Source organism: Hyla sarda, unplaced genomic scaffold (assembly GCF_029499605.1).
Source record: "Hyla sarda isolate aHylSar1 unplaced genomic scaffold, aHylSar1.hap1 scaffold_2578, whole genome shotgun sequence".
Lineage (NCBI taxonomy): Eukaryota > Metazoa > Chordata > Amphibia > Anura > Hylidae > Hyla > Hyla sarda.
In genome coordinates this window covers 8123-35481 of record NW_026609266.1, presented here as the reverse complement: position 1 = coordinate 35481, position 27359 = coordinate 8123, and the positions used below count along the sequence as shown (strand labels likewise).

General features: G+C 50.6%; 1 protein-coding gene across 1 annotated transcript; it reads right to left on the bottom strand.

Annotated features, from left to right (window-relative positions):
* PIGT (phosphatidylinositol glycan anchor biosynthesis class T) lies at positions 1-23691 on the bottom strand (the record flags this gene model as incomplete). The annotated part of the gene is given in 7 exon segments (XM_056553198.1): positions 1-95; positions 3897-3984; positions 4646-4732; positions 5310-5410; positions 10831-10958; positions 15219-15396; positions 23392-23691. Coding segments are annotated over 7 exon segments (912 nt in total), but the record flags the coding sequence as incomplete, so codon positions are not given.
* Positions 23692-27359: the final 3668 nt, after the last annotated feature.

The window sequence follows — 27359 nt, the reverse complement described above, 5'->3', positions numbered from 1 at the left end:
CTTGTGGTCCCCAGAGTCCACGTAGATTCTGCTCTGTGCGGCCAGAGGACACGGCTCCGTTACTGTCCGCGAAAACATCTTAAAGAGAGACCAGTCTGGAAAAAGAGCGAAACGGAAAGGGAAATACAGGACCACAAGGGACCAGTTCTGAGACAACAGGGACCTGCACATAGGGACAGATCAGAGAGAACAGGGACCGGCACATAGGGACAGAGCAGAGAGAACAGGGACCTGCACATAGGGACAGATCAGAGAGAACAGGGACCTGCACATAGGGACAGATCAGAGAGAACAGGGACCTGCACATAGGGACAGAGCAGAGAGAACAGGGACCTGCACATAGGGACAGATCAGAGAGAACAGGGACCTGCACATAGGGACAGATCAGAGAGAACAGGGACCGGCACATAGGGACAGAGCAGAGAGAACAGGGACCTGCACATAGGGACAGATCAGAGAGAACAGGGACAGATCAGAGAGAACAGGGACCTGCACATAGGGACAGATCAGAGAGAACAGGGACCTGCACATAGGGACAGATCAGAGAGAACAGGGACCTGCACATAGGGACAGATCAGAGAGAACAGGGACCTGCACATAGGGACAGATCAGAGAGAACAGGGACCTGCACATAGGGACAGATCAGAGAGAACAGGGACCTGCACATAGGGACAGATCAGAGAGAACAGGGACCTGCACATAGGGACAGATCAGAGAGAACAGGGACCTGCACATAGGGACAGATCAGAGAGAACAGGGACCTGCACATAGGGACAGATCAGAGAGAACAGGGACCTGCACATAGGGACAGATCAAAGAGAACAGGGACCTGCACATAGGGACAGATCAGAGAGAACAGGGACCTGCACATAGGGACAGATGTGAGAGAACAGGGACCTGCACATAGGGACAGATGTGAGAGAACAGGGACCTGCACATAGGGACAGATGTGAGAGAACAGGGACCTGCACATAGGGACAGATCAGAGAGAACAGGGACCTGCACACAGGGACAGATCTGAGAGAACAGGGACCTGCACATAGGGACAGATCAGAGAGAACAGGGACCTGCACATAGGGACAGATCAAAGAGAACAGGGACCTGCACATAGGGACAGATCAGAGAGAACAGGGACCTGCAAATAGGGACATATCAGAGAGAACTGGGACCTGCACATAGGGACAGATCAGAGAGAACTGGGACCTGCACATAGGGACAGATCAGAGAGAACAGGGACCTGGACATAGGGACAGATCAGAGAGAACAGGGACCTGGACATAGGGACAGATCAGAGAGAACAGGGACCTGCACATAGGGACAGATCAGAGAGAGCAGGGACCTGCACATAAGGACAGATCTGAGAGAACAGGGACCTGCACATAGGGACAGATCTGAGAGAACAGGGAACGGCACATAGGGACAGATCTGAGAGAACAGGGACCTGCACATAGGGACATATCAGAGAGAACAGGGACCTGCACATAGGGACAGATCAGAGAGAACAGGGACCTGCACATAGGGACAGATCAGAGAGAACAGGGACCTGCACATAGGGACAGATCTGAGAGAACAGGGACCTGCACATAGGGACAGATCTGAGAGAACAGGGACCTGCACATAGGGACAGATCAGAGAGAACAGGGACCTGCACATAGGGACAGATCAGAGAGAACAGGGACCTGCACATAGGGACAAATCTGAGAGAACAGGGACCTGCACATAGGGACAGATGTGAGAGAACAGGGACCTGCACATAGGGACAGATCAGAGAGAACAGGGACCTGCACATAGGGACAGATCAGAGAGAACAGGGACCTGCACATAGGGACAGATCAGAGAGAACAGGGACCTGCACATAGGGACAGATCAGAGAGAACAGGGATCTGCACATAGGGACAGATCAGAGAGAACAGGGACCTGCACATAGGGACAGATCAGAGAGAACAGGGACCTGCACATAGGGACAGATCAGAGAGAACAGGGACCTGCACATAGGGACAGATCAGAGAGAACAGGGACCTGCACATAGGGACAGATCAGAGAGAACAGGGACCTGCACATAGGGACAGATCAGAGAGAACAGGGACCTGCACATAGGGACAGATCAGAGAGAACAGGGACCTGCACATAGGGACAGATCAGAGAGAACAGGGACCTGCACATAGGGACAGATCAGAGAGAACAGGGACCTGCACATAGGGACAGATCAGAGAGAACAGGGACCTGCACATAGGGACAGATCAGAGAGAACAGGGATCTGCACATAGAGACAGATCAGAGAGAACAGGGACCTGCTCATAGGGACATATCAGAGAGAACTGGGACCTGCACATAGGGACAGATCTGAGAGAACAGGGACCTGCTCATAGGGACATATCAGAGAGAACTGGGACCTGCACATAGGGACAGATCTGAGAGAACAGGGACCTGCACATAGAGACAGATCAGAGAGAACAGGGACCTGCACATAGGGACAGATCAGAGAGAACAGGGACCTGCACATAGGGACAGATCAGAGAGAACAGGGACCTGCACATAGGGACAGATCAGAGAGAACAGGGACCTGCACATAGGGACAGATCAGAGAGAACAGGGACCTGCACATAGGGACAGATCAGAGAGAACAGGGACCTGCACATAGGGACAGATCAGAGAGAACAGGGACCTGCACATAGGGACAGATCAGAGAGAACAGGGACCTGCACATAGGGACAGATCAGAGAGAACAGGGACCTGCACATAGGGACAGATCAGAGAGAACAGGGATCTGCACATAGAGACAGATCAGAGAGAACAGGGACCTGCTCATAGGGACATATCAGAGAGAACTGGGACCTGCACATAGGGACAGATCTGAGAGAACAGGGACCTGCACATAGAGACAGATCAGAGAGAACAGGGACCTGCACATAGGGACAGATCAGAGAGAACAGGGACCTGCACATAGGGACAGATCAGAGAGAACAGGGACCTGCACATAGGGACAGATCAGAGAGAACAGGGACCTGCACATAGGGACAGATCAGAGAGAACAGGGACCTGCACATAGGGACAGATCTGAGAGAACAGGGACCTGCACATAGGGACAGATCTGAGAGAACAGGGATCTGCACATAGGGACAGATCAGAGAGAACAGGGACAGATCTGAGAGAACAGGGACCTGCACATAGGGACAGATCTGAGAGAGCAGGGACCGGCACATAGGGACAGATCTGAGAGAACAGGGACCTGCACATAGGGACAGATTTGAGAGAACAGGGACCTGCACATAGGGACAGATCAGAGAGAACAGGGACCTGCACATAGGGACAGATCAGAGAGAACAGGGACCTGCACATAGGGACAGATCAGAGAGAACAGGGACCTGCACATAGGGACAGATCAGAGAGAACAGGGACCTGCACATAGGGACAGATCTGAGAGAGCAGGGACCGGCACATAGGGACAGATCTGAGAGAACAGGGACCTGCACATAGGGACAGATTTGAGAGAACAGGGACCTGCACATAGGGACAGATCTGAGAGAACAGGGACCTGCACATAGGGACAGATCTGAGAGAACAGGGACCTGGACATAGGGACAGATCTGAGAGAACAGGGATCTGCATATAGGGACAGATCAGAGAGAACAGGGACAGATTTGTCCTGGTCATTCCTCTATATCAGTACAGAGGTGGTGGACCTGGAACAGGGACCTGGGGAGGTGCGGGTCCTTTCATGGTTAGGCCCGGTTCACACAATTAAAGCTGCAAATACTGACGGCCAGTGGTCGGCGCTAGGACCACCCAGACATCCATTGCTGTCTATGGGGATGGCAATACAATTCGTGTGGTCCTAGCTGGTGTGAACCCGGCCTAAGCATATAGGACACGTACCGGCCAACGTGACTATTTACCTCTCTTCCCCTGCCCGTTCGTATACATGTCAAACACCACGGTTAACGTCTGTCTCAGCTCCCAGGAGACCGATGAGCAGCTCTCATCCTGAAAGAGAGAACAACGGAGATCACATGACGCGGTCATCACAGGAAACACATCTTAGCAGTTCCCCCGACCTCTGGCCCCCCCTAGAGGCCTATTAGAAGCCGTCAGGTGATGCTACTGAATTACATTCACCTATGTTATTGGTGCTCGATTGCTAAGGCCTGCCTAAGGTTTAACAATTGTCCATCAAGGGAAGACACCGAGGCATAGGTCAGGCTTCCCCAGTAACCCATTGGCACCCCGCGATTACATCACAAGGGGGCCGATAGGACTACTAGACACCAGTGATTCCAAGCATTTAACGTATAAATGCCACAATCACTATTAATCCCCCCATGTCTGTCATTACTAACAGATAACAAGCGGCAGCTGCCATTTAGGACGTGGACGCGACTGGAAAGCCTGCACCATATTGTGCTCACCGGACAGATAACCTACAGGTACGTCAGGGGTTGGGAAGGGGTTAAGCTACATTGGATGTTACATGCAGATTGGCAGTGGTGAGAGCAGCAAATATGTGGGTCCGAAGCTGCAGAAACCAGAATATGCCGGGAATTCTGTAAATCTGCGGTGAATCCCCAGCAGAAGCCGCATCCTATAAATGGGGATGATTACTGAGGATTCTGTTTCGTAGATGCCGAGTGTTCTTTACATCACTTACCCTACAAACCGGCCGGATGTGCACGGACTGAGAGTGGTAACTGCTGTGATACAGACGTTCGGCCTCTAACAGGGACGCCAGACCGACCTGCGGGGACAGAACATGGAATTATTAGTCTGGAATCCACTATAGACGAGGTGTCCAACCTGCAGCCCTCCAGCTGTTGTATAACTACAACTACCAGCATGCCTGGACTGCCCGGACAAAGGCTGCTGAGAAGAGAAGGCAGCCATGGTTTACCTTTCAGACAGGCCTTTAGCTGTTCTGGCATGCTGGGAGTTGTAGTTTTGCAACAGCTGAAGGCACCCTGGAAACACTGTCCTAAAGACAACTCCCAGCATAACCAGACATCGAAAGGCTGCAAAGATGCAGTTAGTTAAAATGCAGTTCATACTGAGAGTGACGGCTTCAGTAGGTAAGTCCTGGGATATTCCTCATAAGGACTGTAGAGTAGATTAGTGATCTCAAACTGTGGCCCTCCAGATAGATAGTGCAGATGACCACTGCACTAAAGAATAAGAGGAAAAGGAAGCCTTGATTTACCTTTCTGGGACAGTGTGGATGCTCTGGAGGAGGCAGACAGGTCTTTGGCTGTCTGGGCATGGAGGGCTGCAGGTTGGACACCTAGGCACTATACTAATACAATGTACCTATAGGCACTTACCTTGGAACCACAAGGCAGCAGCTTCTTCCATGGGGTAAGATTTTCGGTGCACACGATCTCCCTGGGTAAGGTGGCGTATCGGAGAAGGTGGTGATCTGTAACTGTGCAACGGAAGGGACAATGTCAGCGCAACATGGACAGGATATATATCCTATATACATGCAGGAGACTCCCAGGATATATATATATATATCCTTTATACATGCAGGAGACTCCCAGGATATATATATATCCTATATACATGCAGGAGACTCCCAGGATATATATATATATATATCCTATATACATGCAGGAGACTCCCGGGATATATATATATCCTATATACATGCAGGAGACTCCCAGGATATATATATATCCTATTTACATGCAGGAGACTCCCAGGATATATATATATCCTATATACATGCAGGAGACTCCCAGGATATATATATATCCTATATACATGCAGGAGACTCCCAGGATATATATATCCTATATACATGCAGGAGACTCCCAGGATATATATATCCTATATACATGCAGGAGACTCCCAGGATATATATATATATATATCCTATATACACATGCAGGAGACTCCCAGGATATATATATATATATATCCTATATACATGCAGGAGACTCCCAGGATATATATATATATATCCTATATACATGCAGGAGACTCCCAGGATATATATATATATCCTATATACATGCAGGAGACTCCCAGGATATAGATATATATATATCCTATATACATGCAGGAGACTCCCAGGATATATATATATATATATATATATATCCTATATACATGCAGGAGACTCCCAGGATATATATATATCCTATATACATGCAGGAGACTCCCAGGATATACATATATATCCTATATACATGCAGGAGACTCCCAGGATATATATATCTCCTATATAAATGCCGGCGACTCATAGGATATATATATATATATCCTATATACATGCAGGAGACTCCCAGGATATATATATATATATCCTATATACATGCAGGAGACTCCCAGGATATATATATATATATATATCCTATATACATGCAGGAGACTCCCAGGATATTTTATATATCCTATATACATGCAGGAGACCTCCCAGGATATATATATCCTATATACATGCAGGAGACTCCCAGGATATATATATAGAGATCTCCTCTCCTCTGTGTGTGTATATATATACCGTATTTATCGGGGTATACCACGCACCGGCCTATAACACGCACCCTCATTTTACCAAGGATATTTGGGTAAAAAAAGTTTTTTACCCAAATATCCATGGTAAAATGAGGGTGCGTGTGTGCGCGTGTTATACCCCGATACACCCCCAGGAAAGGCAGGGGGAGAGAGGCCGTCGCTGCCCGCTTCTCTCCCCCTGCCTTTCCTGGGGTCTAGAGCGCTGCTGTCGGCCCTTCTCTCCCCCTGGTTATCGGCGCCGCTGCCCGTTCTGTCCCCCTGACTATCGGCGCCGGCTGACGTCATGCGCCGCGCCGTGCAGCGCATAGCAAAGACGCAGGGGACGCACACCGGAGGCCTGAAGCAGCGCGGACCCGACTCAGGTAATTATGCCACCGGGGATGGGGGGAGGCAACCTATTGCCGGCGCCACTGCCCCTTCTCTCCCCCTGGCTATCGGCGCCGCTTCTCTCCCCCTGGCTATCGGCGCCGGGGCGATGGGACAATGGGGTGCCGGCACCGATAGTCAGGGGGAGAGAAGGGCCGGCAGCAGCGCTCTAGACCCCAGGAATGGCAGGGGGAGAGAAGCGGGCAGCGACGGCCTCTCTCCCCCTGCCTTTCCTGGGGGTGTATCGGCGTATAACACGCACATAGACTTTAGGCTAAAAATTTTTGCCTAAAAAGTGCTTGTTATACGCCGATAAATACGGTATATATCCTATATACATGCAGGAGACTCCCAGGATATATATATATCCTATATACATGCAGGAGACTCCCAGGATATATATATATATATATCCTATATACATGCAGGAGACTCCCAGGATATATATATATCCTTTATACATGCAGGAGACTCCCAGGATATATATATCTCCTATATACATGCAGGAGACTCCCAGGATATATATATATCCTATATACATGCAGGAGACTCCCAGGATATATATATATATCCTATATACATGCAGGAGACTCCCAGGATATATATATCCTATATACATGCAGGAGACTCCCAGGATATATATATATCCTATATACATGCAGGAGACTCCCAGGATATACATATATATCCTATATACATGCAGGAGACTCCCAGGATATATATATATATCCTATATACATGCAGGAGACTCCCAGGATATATATACATATATATCCTATATACATGCAGGAGACTCCCAGGATATATATATATATATATATATATATCCTATATACATGCAGGAGACTCCCAGGATATATATATATCCTATATACATGCAGGAGACTCCCAGGATATATATATATCCTATATACATGCAGGAGACTCCCAGGATATACATATATATCCTATATACATGCAGGAGACTCCCAGGATATATATATCCTATATACATGCAGGAGACTCCCAGGATATATATATATCCTATATACATGCAGGAGACTCCCAGGATATATATATATATATCCTATATACATGCAGGAGACTCCCAGGATATATATATCCTATATACATGCAGGAGACTCCCAGGATATATATATATATATATCCTATATACATGCAGGAGACTCCCAGGATATATATATATATATATATATATATATATATATATATATCCTATATACATGCAGGAGACTCCCAGGATATATATATATATATATATCCTATATACATGCAGGAGACTCCCAGGATATATATATATCCTATATACATGCAGGAGACTCCCAGGATATATATATATATCCTATATACATGCAGGAGACTCCCAGGATATATATATCCTATATACATGCAGGAGACTCCCAGGATATATATATATATATCCTATATACATGCAGGAGACTCCCAGGATATATATATATCCTATATACATGCAGGAGACTCCCAGGATATATATATATATCCTATATACATGCAGGAGACTCCCAGGATATATATATATATCCTATATACATGCAGGAGACTCCCAGGATATATATATATATATATATATATATATATATCCTATATACATGCAGGAGACTCCCAGGATAATATATATATATATATATATATATATATATATATATATATATATCCTATATACATGCAGGAGACTCCCAGGATATATATATATATATATATATATATATATATCCTATATACATGCAGGAGACCTCCCAGGATATATATATCCTATATACATGCAGGAGACTCCCAGGATATATATATAGAGATCTCCTCTCCTCTGTGTGTGTATATATATACCGTATTTATCGGGGTATACCACGCACCGGCCTATAACACGCACCCTCATTTTACCAAGGATATTTGGGTAAAAAAAGTTTTTTACCCAAATATCCATGGTAAAATGAGGGTGCGTGTGTGCGCGTGTTATACCCCGATACACCCCCAGGAAAGGCAGGGGGAGAGAGGCCGTCGCTGCCCGCTTCTCTCCCCCTGCCTTTCCTGGGGTCTAGAGCGCTGCTGTCGGCCCTTCTCTCCCCCTGGTTATCGGCGCCGCTGCCCGTTCTGTCCCCCTGACTATCGGCGCCGGCTGACGTCATGCGCCGCGCCGTGCAGCGCATAGCAAAGACGCAGGGGACGCACACCGGAGGCCTGAAGCAGCGCGGACCCGACTCAGGTAATTATGCCACCGGGGATGGGGGGAGGCAACCTATTGCCGGCGCCACTGCCCCTTCTCTCCCCCTGGCTATCGGCGCCGCTTCTCTCCCCCTGGCTATCGGCGCCGGGGCGATGGGACAATGGGGTGCCGGCACCGATAGTCAGGGGGAGAGAAGGGCCGGCAGCAGCGCTCTAGACCCCAGGAATGGCAGGGGGAGAGAAGCGGGCAGCGACGGCCTCTCTCCCCCTGCCTTTCCTGGGGGTGTATCGGCGTATAACACGCACATAGACTTTAGGCTAAAAATTTTTGCCTAAAAAGTGCTTGTTATACGCCGATAAATACGGTATATATCCTATATACATGCAGGAGACTCCCAGGATATATATATATCCTATATACATGCAGGAGACTCCCAGGATATATATATATATATATCCTATATACATGCAGGAGACTCCCAGGATATATATATATCCTTTATACATGCAGGAGACTCCCAGGATATATATATCTCCTATATACATGCAGGAGACTCCCAGGATATATATATATATCCTATATACATGCAGGAGACTCCCAGGATATATATATATATCCTATATACATGCAGGAGACTCCCAGGATATATATATCCTATATACATGCAGGAGACTCCCAGGATATATATATATCCTATATACATGCAGGAGACTCCCAGGATATACATATATATCCTATATACATGCAGGAGACTCCCAGGATATATATATATATCCTATATACATGCAGGAGACTCCCAGGATATATATACATATATATCCTATATACATGCAGGAGACTCCCAGGATATATATATATATATATATATATATATATCCTATATACATGCAGGAGACTCCCAGGATATATATATATCCTATATACATGCAGGAGACTCCCAGGATATATATATATCCTATATACATGCAGGAGACTCCCAGGATATACATATATATCCTATATACATGCAGGAGACTCCCAGGATATATATATCCTATATACATGCAGGAGACTCCCAGGATATATATATATCCTATATACATGCAGGAGACTCCCAGGATATATATATATATATCCTATATACATGCAGGAGACTCCCAGGATATATATATCCTATATACATGCAGGAGACTCCCAGGATATATATATATATATATCCTATATACATGCAGGAGACTCCCAGGATATATATATATATATATATATATATATATATATATATATATCCTATATACATGCAGGAGACTCCCAGGATATATATATATATATATCCTATATACATGCAGGAGACTCCCAGGATATATATATATCCTATATACATGCAGGAGACTCCCAGGATATATATATATATCCTATATACATGCAGGAGACTCCCAGGATATATATATCCTATATACATGCAGGAGACTCCCAGGATATATATATATATCCTATATACATGCAGGAGACTCCCAGGATATATATATATCCTATATACATGCAGGAGACTCCCAGGATATATATATATATATATCCTATATACATGCAGGAGACTCCCGGGATATATATATATATATCCTATATACATGCAGGAGACTCCCAGGATATATATATATCCTATATACATGCAGGAGACTCCCAGGATATATATATATCCTATATTCATGCAGGAGACTCCCAGGATATATATATATCCTATATACATGCAGGAGACTCCCATAGTCAGACAGACAGGCGGCTAACCATAGGACACTGACCATTGGCCAATCCCAGAGGCTTGAAGGACGCGGTCGGGGTCACGGTGTTAGTGGAGTCTATGAAGTTTAGAGAGGCGCAGAAGATTCCCGAGAGGATGTTAGTCAGCTCCTTCCAGTTTTTGTCCACGCTGAAATTACAAACGACACCCGATCAATAAAAGGGACAAGACCCTTAAAGGGGTACTCCCGTGGAAATTATTATTATTATTTTTTTTTTTTAAATCCACTTGTCCCTTGTAAATTACTTCTATTAAAAAAAATCTTAATCCTTCCTGTACTTTTTAGGGGAAATGCTTTTCTTTTTAGATTTCTCTTCTGTCTGACCATAGTGCTCTCTGCTGACACCTCTGTCCATTTTAATAACTGTCCAGAGCAGGAGGTGCGGAGGAACGATACGTGCAACGAGAAAGGTTCTGGGATACATGAGACGCTGTCCACACAGCCAGAGGGATTGGTTTATATTAAAGGGGTACTCCACTTCATAAAAAGGGAATCCCCCCACCCCCTTGATCTTACCTGTGCATATAGGGTCCACCACTTCTCCCCAGCACACTCTGGACCCCACTGGTCGGCCCGCGATCACCGGACGAGACGGGACCCCTGAGCAGGCGTCTCCAAAGGTGGGTGCTGGATTGTGCTGGGGAGACGTGGCGGACGGTGAAGTAAGAGTCAGGACTGGTACAGGAGATCACAGGGGGTCTCGGAGGTCGGACCCCCTACCATCAGACACTTACCTAGTCTAGGGTATGCGTTTTTATGAAGTCTATAATCCCTTTAAAGTGTAACTCTAAAGCTATGGGAATGGGGGGGGGGGTTGTTTATTTAAAGGGGTACTCCAGTGGAAAACCTTTTTTTTTTTAAATGAACTGGTGCCAGAAAATTAAACATATTTGTAAATTACTTCTATTAAAAAAATCTTTATCCTTCCAGTACTTTTTAGCAGCTGTATGCTACAGAGGAAATGCTTTTCTTTTTGAATTTCTTTTTTGTCTTGTCCACAGTGCTCTCTGCTGACACCTCTGTCCGTATCAGGAACTGTCCGGAGCAGCAAAGATTTGCTATGGGGATTTTCTCCTGCTCTGGACAGTTCCTGATATGGGCATCAGGTGTCAGCAGAGAGCACTGTGGACAAGACAAAAAAGAAATTCAAAAAGAAAAGAATTTCCTCTGTAGCATACAGCAGCTAATAAGTACTGGAAGGATAAAGATTTTTTAATAGAAGTCATTAACAAATCTGTTTAACTTTCTGGCACCAGTTGATTAAAAAAAAAAAAAAATGTTTCCCACTGGAGTGCCCCTTTAACCATCGTGCAGCCATGTTGTTTGAGTAAATGTAAGGAGAACGGACACCTTTCACCTACGCCCATTAACCTCTGACCTGATGAAGGGCAAAAACCCCAAAACAGGAAGCAGATTGGGTTAAATCTTTTTAAATTAGTAATTTACAAGACCCCATAGGACAGTGTTTCCCAACCAGGGTGCCTCCAGCTGCTGCAAAACCACAACTCCCAGCATGCCCGGACAGCGGCATGCTGGGAGTTGTAGTTTTGCAACAGCTGGAGGGCAACAGTTTAAAGGCCACTGCACTAAGCGGCCCTTTCCCCCGGTCCCAGCCATATGAGCCGCTGCCTCACCGCTCGGTCTCCTGGGCAACGACTTGTGCGAGACCCAGAGGCGGAGAAACGTAATGGCGCCGGGACGCACACTGATACGGTTACCTAGGAGACCATGCGGGAGGCTGTGGATCATATCGGGAACGAGCGCTCCGATAAGGAATTTACTGTCTGAATTATTAAAGCCGGTTATATACACAAATGACTATGGTGTCATGGCGGCACGATCGAAAAAAAAAAAAAACTTCGGAATTAGACTTTAAGCTGAAGCGGCAGACAATGAAGTATTCTAGGGGTCACATGATCAGGTGAAACAATGAAGTATTCTAGGGGTCACATGATCAGGTGAAACAATGAAGTATTCTAGGGGTCACATGATCAGGTGAGACAATGAAGTATTCTAGGGGTCACATGATCAGGAGAGACAATGGAGGATTCTAGGGGTCACATGATCAGGTGAGACAATGAAGTATTCTAGGGGTCACATGATCAGGAGAGACAATGAAGTATTCTAGGGGTCACATGATCAGGAGAGACAATGAAGTATTCTAGGGGTCACATGATCAGGTGAGACAATGAAGTATTCTAGGGGTCACATGATCAGGTGAGACAATGAAGTATTCTAGGGGGTCACATGATCAGGTGAGACAATGAAGTATTCTAGGGGGTCACATGATCAGGAGAGACAATGAAGTATTCTAGGGGGTCACATGATCAGGAGAGACAATGAAGTATTCTAGGGGTCACATGATCAGGAGAGACAATGAAGTATTCTAGGGGTCACATGATCAGGTGAGACAATGAAGTATTCTAGGGGTCACATGATCAGGTGAGACAATGAAGTATTCTAGGGGGTCACATGATCAGGTGAGACAATGAAGTATTCTAGGGGGTCACATGATCAGGAGAGACAATGAAGTATTCTAGAGGGTCACATGATCAGGTGAGACAATGAAGTATTCTAGGGGGTCACATGATCAGGTGAGACAATGAAGTATTCTAGGGGGTCACATGATCAGGTGAGACAATGAAGTATTCTAGGGGTCACATGATCAGGTGAGACAATGAAGTATTCTAGGGGTCACATGATCAGGAGAGACAATGAAGTATTCTAGAGGGTCACATGATCAGGTGAGACAATGAAGTATTCTAGGGGGTCACATGATCAGGTGAGACAATGAAGTATTCTAGGGGTCACATGATCAGGTGAGACAATGAAGTATTCTAGGGGGTCACATGATCAGGTGAGACAATGAAGTATTCTAGGGGTCACATGATCAGGTGAGACAATGAAGTATTCTAGGGGGTCACATGATCAGGTGAGACAATGAAGTATTCTAGGGGGTCACATGATCAGGTGAGACAATGAAGTATTCTAGGGGTCACATGATCAGGTGAGACAATGACGTATTCTAGGGGGTCACATGATCAGGTGAGACAATGACGTATTCTAGGGGGTCACATGATCAGGTGAGACAATGAAGTATTCTAGGGGTCACATGATCAGGTGAGACAATGAAGTATTCTAGGGGGTCACATGATCATGTGAGACAATGAAGTATTCTAGGGGGTCACATGATCAGGTGAGACAATGACGTATTCTAGGGGGTCACATGATCAGGTGAGACAATGAAGTATTCTAGGGGGTCACATGATCAGGTGAGACAATGAAGTATTCTAGGGGGTCACATGATCAGGTGAGACAATGAAGTATTCTAGGGGTCACATGATCAGGTGAGACAATGGAGTATTCTAGGGGGTCACATGATCAGGTGAGACAATGAAGTATTCTAGGGGTCACATGATCAGGTGAGACAATGACGTATTCTAGGGGGTCACATGATCAAGAGAGACAATGAAGTATTCTAGGGGGTCACATGATCAGGTGAGACAATGAAGTATTCTAGGGGTCACATGATCAGGTGAGACAATGAAGTATTCTAGGGGTCACATGATCAGGTGAGACAATGGAGTATTCTAGGGAGTCACATGATCAGGTGAGACAATGAAGTATTCTAGGGAGTCACATGATCAGGTGAGACAATGAAGTATTCTAGGGGGTCACATGATCAGGTGAGACAATGAAGTATTCTAGGGGGTCACATGATCAGGTGAGACAATGGAGTATTCTAGGGGTCACATGATGAGGTGAGACAATGAAGTATTCTAGGGGTCACATGATGAGGTGAGACAATGAAGTATTCTAGGGGTCACATGATCAGGTGAGACAATGAAGTATTCTAGGGGTCACATGATCAGGTGAGACAATGAAGTATTCTAGGGGTCACATGATCAGGTGAGACAATGGAGTATTCTAGGGGTCACATGATCAGGTGAGACAATGGAGTATTCTAGGGGGTCACATGATCAGGTGAGACAATGGAGTATTCTAGGGGTCACATGATCAGGTGAGACAATGAAGTATTCTAGGGGTCACATGATCAGGTGAGACAATGAAGTATTCTAGGGGTCACATGATCAGGTGAGACAATGACGTATTCTAGGGGGTCACATGATCAGGTGAGACAATGGAGTATTCTAGGGGGTCACATGATCAGGAGAGACAATGAAGTATTCTAGGGGTCACATGATCAGGTGAGACAATGGAGTATTCTAGGGGTCACATGATCAGGTGAGACAATGAAGTATTCTAGGGGTCACATGATCAGGTGAGACAATGAAGTATTCTAGGGGTCACATGATCAGGTGAGACAATGAGACGAGCCTTGTATCAGCACCGGATGTACCTGAGCTTAGATACACTGTGATACTCACTCCTGGACGGATTCCTGAAACCAGACCCAGAGCTCGGCCCCGGCGGGCGCCTGCAGGAGGGGCTGTCCCCAGGATCGGGGGCGCCAGAAGCCCTGAGTGAAGGAGAGGTGCAGCTCCTGGATGGAGTATTTGGAGATCACTTGGCCCAAAACCTTCGGGAACAACCTGTAGTGAGAAACTGAAAGGGGGAGGAGGTGAGATCATAGAGGGGCTTCCCTGCCCCGGACCCCCTGTAGGGGAGGAGGTGAGATCATAGAGGGGCTTCCCTGCCCCGGACCCCCTGTAGGGGAGGAGGTGAGATCATAGAGGGGCTTCCCTTCCCCGGACCCCCTGTAGGGGAGGAGGTGAGATCATAGAGGGGCTTCCCTGCCCCGGACCCCCTGTAGGGGAGGAGGGTGAGATCATAGAGGGGCTTCCCTGCCCCAGACTCCCTGTAGGGGAGGAGGTCAGATCATAGAGGGGCTTCCCTGCCCCGGACCCCCTGTAGGGGAGGAGGGTGAGATCATAGAGGGGCTTCCCTGCCCCAGACCCCCTGTAGGGGAGGAGGTGAGATCATAGAGGGGCTTCCCTGCCCCGGACCCCTGTAGGGGAGGAGGTGAGATCATAGAGGGGCTTCCCTGGCCCGGACCCCCTGTAGGGGAGGAGGTGAGATCATAGAGGGGCTTCCCTGCCCTGGACCCCCTGTAGGGGAGGAGGGTGAGATCATAGAGGGGCTTCCCTGCCCCGGACCCCCTGTAGGGGAGGAGGTGAGATCATAGAGGGGCTTCCCTGCCCCGGACCCCCTGTAGGGGAGGAGAGTGAGATCATAGAGGGGCTTCCCTGCCCCGGACCCCCTGTAGGGGAGGAGGGTGAGATCATAGAGGGGCTTCCCTGCCCCGGACCCCGGGAGGAGGGTTGCACGATCATAGAGGGGCTTCCCTGCCCCGGACCCCCTGTAGGGGAGGAGGTGAGATCATAGAGGGGCCTTCCCCTGCCCCGGAAGACACCCCCTGTAGGGGAGGAGGGTGAGATCATAGAGGGGCTTCCCTGCCCCGGACCCCCCTGTAGGGGAGGAGGGTGAGATCATAGAGGGGCTTCCCTGCCCCGGACCCCCTGTAGGGGAGGAGGGTGAGATCATAGAGGGGCTTCCCTGCCCCGGACCCCCTGTAGGGGAGGAGGGTGAGATCATAGAGGGGCTTCCCTGCCCCGGACCCCCCTGTAGGGGAGCGAGGGTGAGATCATAGAGGGGCTTCCCTGCCCCGGACCCCCTGTAGGGGAGGAGGTGAGATCATAGAGGGGCTTCCCTGCCCCGGACCCCCTGTAGGGGAGGAGAGTGAGATCATAGAGGGGCTTCCCTGCCCGGACCCCCTGTAGGGGAGGAGGGTGAGATCATAGAGGGGCTTCCCTGCCCCGGACCCCCTGTAGGGGGAGGAGCGTGAGATCATAGAGGGGGCTTCCCTGCCCCGGACCCCCTGTAGGGGAGGAGAGTGAGATCATAGAGGGGCTTCCCTGCCCGGACCCCCTGTAGGGGAGGAGGGTGAGATCATAGAGGGGCTTCCCTGCCCCGGACCCCCTGTAGGGGAGGAGGAGTGAGATCATAGAGGGGCTTCCCTGCCCCGGAGCCCCCTGTAGGGGAGGAGGTGAGATCATAGAGGGGCTTCCCTGGCCCCCGGACCCCCTGTAGGGGAGGAGGGTGAGATCATAGAGGGGCCTTCCCTGCCCCGGACCCCCTGTAGGGGGAGGAGGGGTGAGATCATAGAGGGGCTTCCCTGCCCCGGACCCCCTGTAGGGGAGGAGGTGAGATCATAGAGGGGCTTCCCTGCCCCGGACCCCCTGTAGGGGAGGAGGGTGAGATCATAGAGGGGCTTCCCTGCCCCGGACCCCCTGTAGGGGAGGAGGTGAGATCATAGAGGGGCTTCCCTGCCCCGGACCCCCTGTAGGGGAGGAGGGTGAGATCATAGAGGGGCTTCCCTGACCCGCGGACCCCCCTGTAGGGGAGGAGGGTGAGATCATAGAGGGGCTTCCCTGCCCCGGACCCCCTGTAGGGGAGGAGAGTGAGATCATAGAGGGGCTTCCTGCCCCGGACCCCCCTGTAGGGGAGGAGGAGTGAGATCATAGAGGGGCTTCCCTGCCCCGGACCCCCTGTAGGGGAGGAGAGTGAGATCATAGAGGGGCTTCCCTGCCCCGGACCCCCTGTAGGGGAGGAGGGTGAGATCATAGAGGGGCTTCCCTGCCCCGGACCCCCTGTAGGGGAGGAGGGTGAGATCATAGAGGGGCTTCCCTGCCCCGGACCCCCTGTAGGGCGAGGAGGTGAGATCATAGAGGGGCTTCCCTGCCCGGACCCCCTGTAGGGGGAGGAGGTGAGATCATAGAGGGGCTTCCCTGCCCCGGACCCCCTGTAGGGGAGGAGGGGTGAAGATCATAGAAGCTGAGGGGCTTCCCTGCCCCGGACCCCCTGTAGGGGAGGAGGGTGAGATCATAGAGGGGCTTCCCTGCCCCGGACCCCCTGTAGGGGAGGAGGGTGAGATCATAGAGGGGCTTCCCTGCCCCGGACCCCCTGTAGGGGAGGAGGGTGAGATCATAGAGGGGCTTCCCTGCCCCGGACCCCCTGTAGGGGAGGAGGGTGAGATCATAGAGGGGCTTCCCTGCCCCGGACCCCCCTGTAGGGGAGGAGGGTGAGATCATAGAGGGGCTTCCCTGCCCCGGACCCCCTGTAGGGGAGGAGAGTGAGATCATAGAGGGGCTTCCCTGCCCCGGACCCCCTGTAGGGGAGGAGGGTGAGATCATAGAGGGGCTTCCCTGCCCCGGACCCCCTGTAGGGGAGGAGGGTGAGATCATAGAGGGGCTTCCCTGCCCCGGACCCCCTGTAGGGGAGGAGGGTGAGATCATAGAGGGGCTTCCCTGCCCCGGACCCCCTGTAGGGGAGAGAGGGTGAGATCATAGAGGGGCTTCCCTGCCCCGGACCCCCTGTAGGGGAGGAGAGTGAGATCATAGAGGGGCTTCCCTGCCCCGGACCCCCTGTATGGGAGGAGAGTGAGATCATAGAGGGGCTTCCCTGCCCCGGACCCCCTGTAGGGGAGGAGGTGAGATCATAGAGGGGCTTCCCTGCCCCGGACCCCCTGTAGGGGAGGAGGGTGAGATCATAGAGGGGCTTCCCTGCCCAGGACCCCCTGTAGGGGAGGAGGTGAGATCATAGAGGGGCTTCCCTGCCCCGGACCCCCTGTAGGGGAGGAGGGTGAGATCATAGAGGGGCTTCCCTGCCCGGACCCCCTGTAGGGGAGGAGATGAGATCATAGAGGGGCTTCCCTGCCCCGGACCCCCTGTAGGGGAGGAGAGTGAGATCATAGAGGGGCTTCCCTGCCCCGGACCCCCTGTAGGGGAGGAGAGGTGAGATCATAGAGGGGCTTCCCTGCCCCGGACCCCCTGTAGGGGAGGAGAGTGAGATCATAGAGGGGCTTCCCTGCCCCGGAGCCCCTGTAGGGGAGGAGAGTGAGATCATAGAGGGGCTTCCCTGCCCCGGATCCCCCTGTAGGGGAGGAGGGGAGATCATAGAGGGGCTTCCCTGCCCCGGACCCCCTGTAGGGGAGGAGAGTGAGATCATAGAGGGGCTTCCCTGCCCCGGACCCCCTGTAGGGGAGGAGGGGAGATCATAGAGGGGCTTCCCTGCCCCGGACCCCCTGTAGGGGAGGAGGGTGAGATCATAGAGGGGCTTCCCTGCCCCGGACCCCCTGTAGGGGAGGAGGTGAGATCATAGAGGGGCTTCCCTGCCCCGGACCCCCTGTAGGGGAGGAGGTGAGATCATAGAGGGGCTTCCCTGCCCCGGACCCCCTGTAGGGGAGGAGAGGTGAGATCATAGAGGGGCTTCCCTGCCCCGGACCCCCTGTAGGGAGGAGAGTGAGATCATAGAGGGGTCTTCCCTGCCCCGGACCCCCTGTAGGGGGGAGAGTGAGATCATAGAGGGGCTTCCCTGCCCCGGACCCCCTGTAGGGGAGGGAGAGTGAGATCATAGAGGGGCTTCCCTACCCCGGACCCCCTGTAGGGGAGGAGGTGAGATCATAGAGGGGCTTCCCTGCCCCGGACCCCCCTGTAGGGGAGGAGGGTGAGATCATAGAGGGGCTTCCCTGCCCCGGACCCCCTGTAGGGGAGGAGGGTGAGATCATAGAGGGGCTTCCCTGCCCCAGACCCCCTGTAGGGGAGGAGAGTGAGATCATAGAGGGGCTTCCCTGCCCCGGACCCCCTATAGGGGAGGAGAGTGAGATCATAGAGGGGGCTTCCCTGCCCCGGACCCCCTGTAGGGGGAGGTGAGATCATAGAGGGGCTTCCCCTGCCCCGGACCCCCTGTAGGGGAGGAGAGTGAGATCATAGAGGGGCTTCCCTGCCCCGGACCCCCTGTAGGGGAGGAGGAGTGAGATCATAGAGGGTCTTCCTCTGCCCCGGACCCCCCTGTAGGGGAGGGAGAGTGAGATCATAGAGGGGCTTCCCTGCCCCGGACCCCCTGTAGGGGAGGAGGGTGAGATCATAGAGGGGCTTCCCTGCCCCCGGACCCCCTGTAGGGAGAGGAAGTGAGATCATAGAGGGGCTTCCCTGCCCCGGACCCCCTGTAGGGGGGGAGAGTGAGATCATAGAGGGGCTTCCCTGCCCCGGACCCCCTGTAGGGGAGGAGGTGAGATCATAGAGGGGCTTCCCTGCCCCGGACCCCCTGTAGGGGAGGAGGGTGAGATCATAGAGGGGCTTCCCTGCCCCGGACCCCCTGTAGGGGAGGAGAGTGAGATCATAGAGGGGCTTCCCTGCCCCGGACCCCTGTAGGGGAGGAGAGTGAGATCATAGAGGGTCTTCCCTGCCCCAGACCCCCTGTAGGGGAGGAGGTGAGATCATAGAGGGGCTTCCCTGCCCCGGACCCCCTGTAGGGGGGGAGGAGAGGAGGAGATCATAGAGGGGCTTCCCTGCCCCAGACCCCCTGTAGGGGAGGAGGTGAGATCATAGAGGGGCTTCCCTGCCCCGGACCCCCCTGTAGGGGGGAGAGTGAGATCATAGAGGGGCTTCCCTGCCCCGGACCCCCTGTAGGGGAGGAGGGTGAGATCATAGAGGGGCTTCCCTGCCCCGGACCCCCTGTAGGAGAGGAAGTGAGATCATAGAGGGGCTTCCCTGCCCCGGACCCCCTGTAGGGGAGGAGGGTGAGATCATAGAGGGGCTTCCCTGCCCCGGACCCCCTGTAGGGGAGGAGGGGAGATCATAGAGGGGCTTCCCTGCCCCGGACCCCCTGTAGGGGAGGAGAGTGAGATCATAGAGGGGCTTCCCTGCCCCGGACCCCCTGTAGGGGAGGAGAGTGAGATCATAGAGGGTCTTCCCTGCCCCAGACCCCCTGTAGGGGAGGAGGTGAGATCATAGAGGGGCTTCCCTGCCCCGGACCCCCTGTAGGGGAGTAGGGTGAGATCATAGAGGGGCTTCCCTGCCCGGACCCCCTGTAGGGGAGGAGGGTGAGATCATAGAGGGGCTTCCCTGCCCCGGACCCCCTGTAGGGGAGGAGGGGAGATCATAGAGGGGCTTCCCTGCCCCGGACCCCCTGTAGGGGAGGAGAGTGAGATCATAGAGGGGCTTCCCTGCCCCGGACCCCCTGTAGGGGAGGAGGGTGAGATCATAGAGGGGCTTCCCTGCCCCGGACCCCTGTAGGGGAGGAGGGTGTGATCATAGAGGGGCTTCCCTGCCCCGGACCCCCTGTAGGGGAGGAGAGTGAGATCATAGAGGGGCTTCTCTGCCCCGGACCCCCTGTAGGGGAGGAGGGTGAGATCATAGAGGGGCTTCCCTGCCCCGGACCCCCTGTAGGGGAGGAGGTGAGATCATAGAGGGGCTTCCCTGCCCCGGATCCCCTGTAGGGGAGGAAGGAGAGATCATAGGAGGGGCTTCCCTGCCCCGGACCCCCTGTAGGGGAGGAGAGTGAGATCATAGAGGGGCTTCCCTGCCCCGGACCCCCTGTAGGGGAGGAGGGGAGATCATAGAGGGGCTTCCCTGCCCCGGACCCCCTGTAGGGGAGGAGGTGAGATCATAGAGGGGCTTCCCTGCCCCGGACCCCCTGTAGGGGAGGAGAGTGAGATCATAGAGGGGCTTCCCTGCCCCGGACCCCCTGTAGGGGAGGAGGGTGAGATCATAGAGGGGCTTCCCTGCCCCGGACCCCCTGTAGGGGAGGAGGGTGAGATCATAGAGGGGCTTCCCTGCCCCGGACCCCCTGTAGGGGAGGAGGTGAGATCATAGAGGGGCTTCCCTGCCCCGGACCCCCTGTAGGGGAGGAGGGTGAGATCATAGAGGGGCTTCCCTGCCCCGGACCCCCTGTAGGGGAGGAGGTGAGATCATAGAGGGGCTTCCCTGCCCCGGACCCCCTGTAGGGGAGGAGGGTGAGATCATAGAGGGGCTTCCCTGCCCCGGACCCCCTGTAGGGGAGGAGGGTGAGATCATAGAGGGGCTTCCCTGCCCCGGACCCCCTGTAGGGGAGGAGAGTGAGATCATAGAGGGGCTTCCCTGCCCCGGACCCCCTGTAGGGGAGGAGGGTGAGATCATAGAGGGGCTTCCCTGCCCCGGACCCCCTGTAGGGGAGGAGAGTGAGATCATAGAGGGGCTTCCCTGCCCCGGACCCCCTGTAGGGGAGGAGGGTGAGATCATAGAGGGGCTTCCCTGCCCCGGACCCCCTGTAGGGGAGGAGGTGAGATCATAGAGGGGCTTCCCTGCCCCGGACCCCCTGTAGGGGGAGGAGAGTGAGATCATAGAGGGGCTTCCCTGCCCCGGACTCCCTGTAGGGGGAGGAGAGTGAGATCATAGAGGGGCTTCCCTGCCCCGGACCCCCTGTAGGGGAGGAGGTGAGATCATAGAGGGGCTTCCCTGCCCCGGACCCCCTGTAGGGGAGGAGGGTGAGATCATAGAGGGGCTTCCCTGCCCCGGACCCCCTGTAGGGGAGGAGGGTGAGATCATAGAGGGGCTTCCCTGCCCCGGACCCCCTGTAGGGGAGGAGGTGAGATCATAGAGGGGCTTCCCTGCCCCGGACCCCCTGTAGGGGAGGAGGGTGAGATCATAGAGGGGCTTCCCTGCCCCGGACCCCCTGTAGGGGAGGAGGGTGAGATCATAGAGGGGCTTCCCTGCCCCGGACCCCCTGTAGGGGAGGAGAGTGAGATCATAGAGGGGCTTCCCTGCCCCGGACCCCCTGTAGGGGAGGAGGGTGAGATCATAGAGGGGCTTCCCTGCCCCGGACCCCCTGTAGGGGAGGAGAGTGAGATCATAGAGGGGCTTCCCTGCCCCGGACCCCCTGTAGGGGAGGAGGGTGAGATCATAGAGGGGCTTCCCTGCCCCGGACCCCCTGTAGGGGAGGAGGTGAGATCATAGAGGGGCTTCCCTGCCCCGGACCCCCTGTAGGGGGAGGAGAGTGAGATCATAGAGGGGCTTCCCTGCCCCGGACTCCCTGTAGGGGGAGGAGAGTGAGATCATAGAGGGGCTTCCCTGCCCCGGACTCCCTGTAGGGGGAGGAGAGTGAGATCATAGAGGGGCTTCCCTGCCCCGGACTCCCTGTAGGGGGAGGAGAGTGAGATCATAGAGGGGCTTCCCTGCCCCGGACTCCCTGTAGGGGGAGGAGAGTGAGATCATAGAGGGGCTTCCCTGCCCCGGACCCCTGTAAGGCCAATCACCTGTGCAGGAAATGTCTGGTGGCCGCATCTCCTCAGGAAATACAGGGAGAGTAATAAACCCCGGAGGATCTGAGGGTGATGACCCCTCCCCGGGCCCCAGACACCTGTATCAACTTTTCACAGGTCAGTGGGGTCCATAGTCACCCTCTCCAGGGCTCCTCCCCCCCTCATCGCCCTCTAATGGGGCTCCTCCCACTCTAATGGGACTCCTCCCCCTCTAATGGGGCTCCTCCCCCTCTAATGGGACTCCTCCCCCTCTAATGGGACTCCTCCCACTCTAATGGGGCTCCTCCTCCTCCAGTGTGGCTCCTCCCCCCAATCATACATTATGGAGCTCCCACACTCTCCAGGGGCCCCGCATGCGGTTGGGGTTCCTCCATAGATGACAGGACCTGCTGGCGATGTCCGGTACTGCAGCTTAGGATTCTTCACCCCCAACCTGTGGAAAAACTACAAGTCCCAGCATGTCCTGACTGAGGGGTCTGGGGTTACCATGGTGACAGTGACACACCCGGCCCCGCCCTCACCTTTCTCCCTCCGGAGATCAGACTCCAGGCGGGTCCGGAACTGGAAGGTGGCGGCGATGTCCCCGGAGCGCAGCGGGGTGAGGAGCAGCTCCTCCCGGAAAGAGTCTCCATGTGGCGGCCCCGCACCCGCACCGCCCGGGGGCCACAAGAGCAAAGGAGCCGCAAGGAGCAGCCACAGGGCGGCCATATTGGAGGAGGCAAGGGAGCGGAAGACTGAGGATGACGTCAGGACCATGTGATCGGTTTTCCTCTATTTCCCTTTATTGCCCCCTAGTGGTCAGGCCCTGAACTAGTGCAGAATTCTTCCTATGTATTATTATTATTTGTATTATTATTATTATTTGTATTATTATTATTTGTATTATTATTATTATTTGTATTGTATTATTATTTGTATTATTATTATTATTATTATTATTATTATTATTATTATTATTATTATTATTATTATTATACAGGAGGTATAAAATAATCCAGAAAAATATAAGCATTAGTTCACATGGGGAAAGTCATTAGTTGGTTTAACCTTGTAATAAAGATATATAAATATTTATACATCACTCATTGATTTCAATCAAATGTTTGAAATAATGTTTTGTTTCTGCTCAAAAAACCAAATGACTTCACTTTCCTGTCCTGCACAGAAGATCCCATTGGAATCCATCGGGTCCTGACAGCCGAGGGTCATTTTTGCATTTTCACCAAAACTCTTCCCCCTCAGACCTGTAGGATGTAACAGCATGGAGGACAGTATAGAACGCTCCCTTGTATACAGAGAAGGTGTCCACGTGCCCCCTCTGTGAGGGGATCCTGAGGGCAATGATGAGGGGAGTAGTCCCAGATGTCATGTGATCAGGTGATTCCTATGTGAACCCAACAAATGTCCTATTTTTCACATTAAAGCTGATCCCACATACAAAGCCAGGACCGGGACCTTCGAAGTCAGGACTGAGACCTCCGAAGTCAGGACTGAGACCTCTGAAGCCAGGACCGAGACCTCTGAAGCCAGGACCGAGACCTCTGAAGCCAGGACCGAGACCTCTGAAGCCAGGACCGAGACCTCTGAAGTCAGGACTGAGACCTCTGAAGTCAGGACTGAGACCTCTGAAGTCAGGACTGAGACCTCTGAAGTCAGGACTGAGACCTCTGAAGTCAGGACTGAGACCTCTGAAGTCAGGACTGAGACCTCTGAAGCCAGAACTGAGACCTCTGCAGCCAGGACCGAGACCTCTGAAGTCAGGACCGAGACCTCTGAAGTCAGGACTGAGACCTCTGAAGTCAGGACCGGGACCTCCGAAGTCAGGACTGAGACCTCTGAAGCCAGAACTGAGACCTCTGCAGCCAGGACCGAGACCTCTGAAGTCAGGACTGAGACCTCCGAAGTCAGGACCGAGACCTCTGCAGCCAGGACCGAGACCTCCGAAGTCAGGACTGAGACCTCTGAAGCCAGAACTGAGACCTCTGCAGCCAGGACCGAGACCTCTGCAGCCAGGACCGAGACCTCTGCAGCCAGGACCGAGACCTCTGCAGCCCGGACTGCGGGGAACAACTTGTTACTTTACTGAACTCCTTTCACAATTCCAGTGAATACCCGGTCCCATGACCAAAGCGCTGATAGCTCAGGAGTGAGATGAATGTAAATTTGGTCACTGTCCCTTGATATGGTGCTTAGTTAGATGTGGGACACTGAAGTGCTGCGTGTGTATGTGACATAACTTCTGCAGATATGTGCACAGGATCTAAGGTTTTCTAGCTCTGTAGCCTCCAAAAGGGGTACTCCGCCCCTAGACATCATATCTCGTATCCAAGGGATAGGGGAAAAGATGTCTGATCGCGAGGGTCCCGCCAATGGGACCCCCGCGATATCTGTGCAGCACTCTGCATTCATTTAGAACGCTGGATGCGGACGGCGGGGGTCAGGACATCACGGCTACGCCCCTTGTGACGCCACCCCCCCCTTCAATGCAGGTCTATGGGAGGGGGCGTGGCAGCTGCCACGCCCCCTCCTATAGACTTGCATTGAGGGGGCGTGGTCATGACGTTACGACCCCCGCCACCTGCTCCAAGTATTCGTAACAAAGTATTCCAAACGCAGGGGCAGCGGAGTACCTCTTTAAGTACAAATGACTAAAACTACTGAAGGAATCTCCACAGGTGGTTAAACCCGATGTAAGATGTGATATAGGCGTCCACTACACTCACTTGGCGGTAATATGTGCACGAAACGCAGAGAAGCATATCCACAGAAGTCTCCCTGACCTGGTGGACAGACTGGCACTGATCTCCAACATAAACCAGTGAGATTCAGAAAGGCCCTTGTACAACTTCTCCTTTCTGGAAAATATTCTCCTTTTGGAGGCTTAAGACAATTTAGACAATTAATCCTCTCAGCGAGATGGTCCTAGACTGACTGGAGGTGAGTGTGAGTTTGGCAGAGGCCAAGTCCTGACTAATGTAGAACTGGTTGAGGTCCATCTATGTCCTCAGGAGAGGAGAAATGGACTCTTCACTTTCTCCTGCATGTATTGGCTAGGAGAATGCATGTGACCCAATGAACTATTTAGCTGTACATGAAATGAAAAGCAATGTAAGAAAGTTAACCCTCCGCATGCTATAAACCTCTGCGCATGCAATAGACGTGTGCAGGACGGAAAATACATTCACAATACAGATTTAATTATGTGATGGATAAAACACCATAAAGATTTGTGAGGACGACCTGTAGGTGGCGCCAAATGTCTGTTAGTTACCAATCTGTAGTGTTATGTATAGATCATTATATATATGTGTTATGTATAGATCATTATATATATGTGTGTTATGTATAGATCATTATATATATGTGTGTTATGTATAGATCATTATATATATGTGTGTTATGTATAGATCATTATATATATATATATATATATATATATATATGTGTGTGTTATGTATAGATCATTATATATATATGTGTTATGTATAGATCATTATATATATGTGTTATGTATAGATCATTATATATATGTGTTATGTATAGATCATTATATATGTGTTATGTATAGATCATTATATATATATATATATATGTGTTATGTATAGATCATTAATATATATGTGTTATGTATAGATCATTATATATATATATATTGTTATGTATAGATCATTATATATATATGTGTTATGTATAGATCATTATATATATGTGTGTTATGTATAGATCATTATATATATGTGTTATGTATAGATCATTATATATATATGTGTTATGTATAGATCATTATAATATGTGTTATGTATAGATCATTATATATATGTGTTATGGTATAGATCATTATATATATGTGTTATGTATAGATCATTATATATGTGTGTTATGTATAGATCATTATATATATATATGTGTTATGTATAGATCATTATATATAATATATATGTGTTATGTATAGATCATTATATATATGTGTTATGTATAGATCATTATATATATATATGTGTTATGTATAGATCATTATATATATGTGTTATGTATAGATCAATATATATATGTGTGTTATGTATAGATCATTATATATATATGTGTTATGTATAGATCATTATATATATATATATATGTGTTATGTATAGATCATTATATATATGTGTGTTATGTATAGATCATTATATATATATGTGTGTTATGTATAGATCATTATATATATGTGTTATGTATAGATCATTATATATATATGTGTTATGTATAGATCATTATATATATATATATATGTGTTATGTATAGATCATTATATATATGTGTGTTATGTATAGATCATTATATATATATGTGTGTTATGTATAGATCATTATATATATGTGTTATGTATAGATCATTATATATATATATATATATATATGTGTTATGTATAGATCATTATATATATATATATGTGTTATGTATAGATCATTATATATATATGTGTGTTATGTATAGATCATTATATATATAT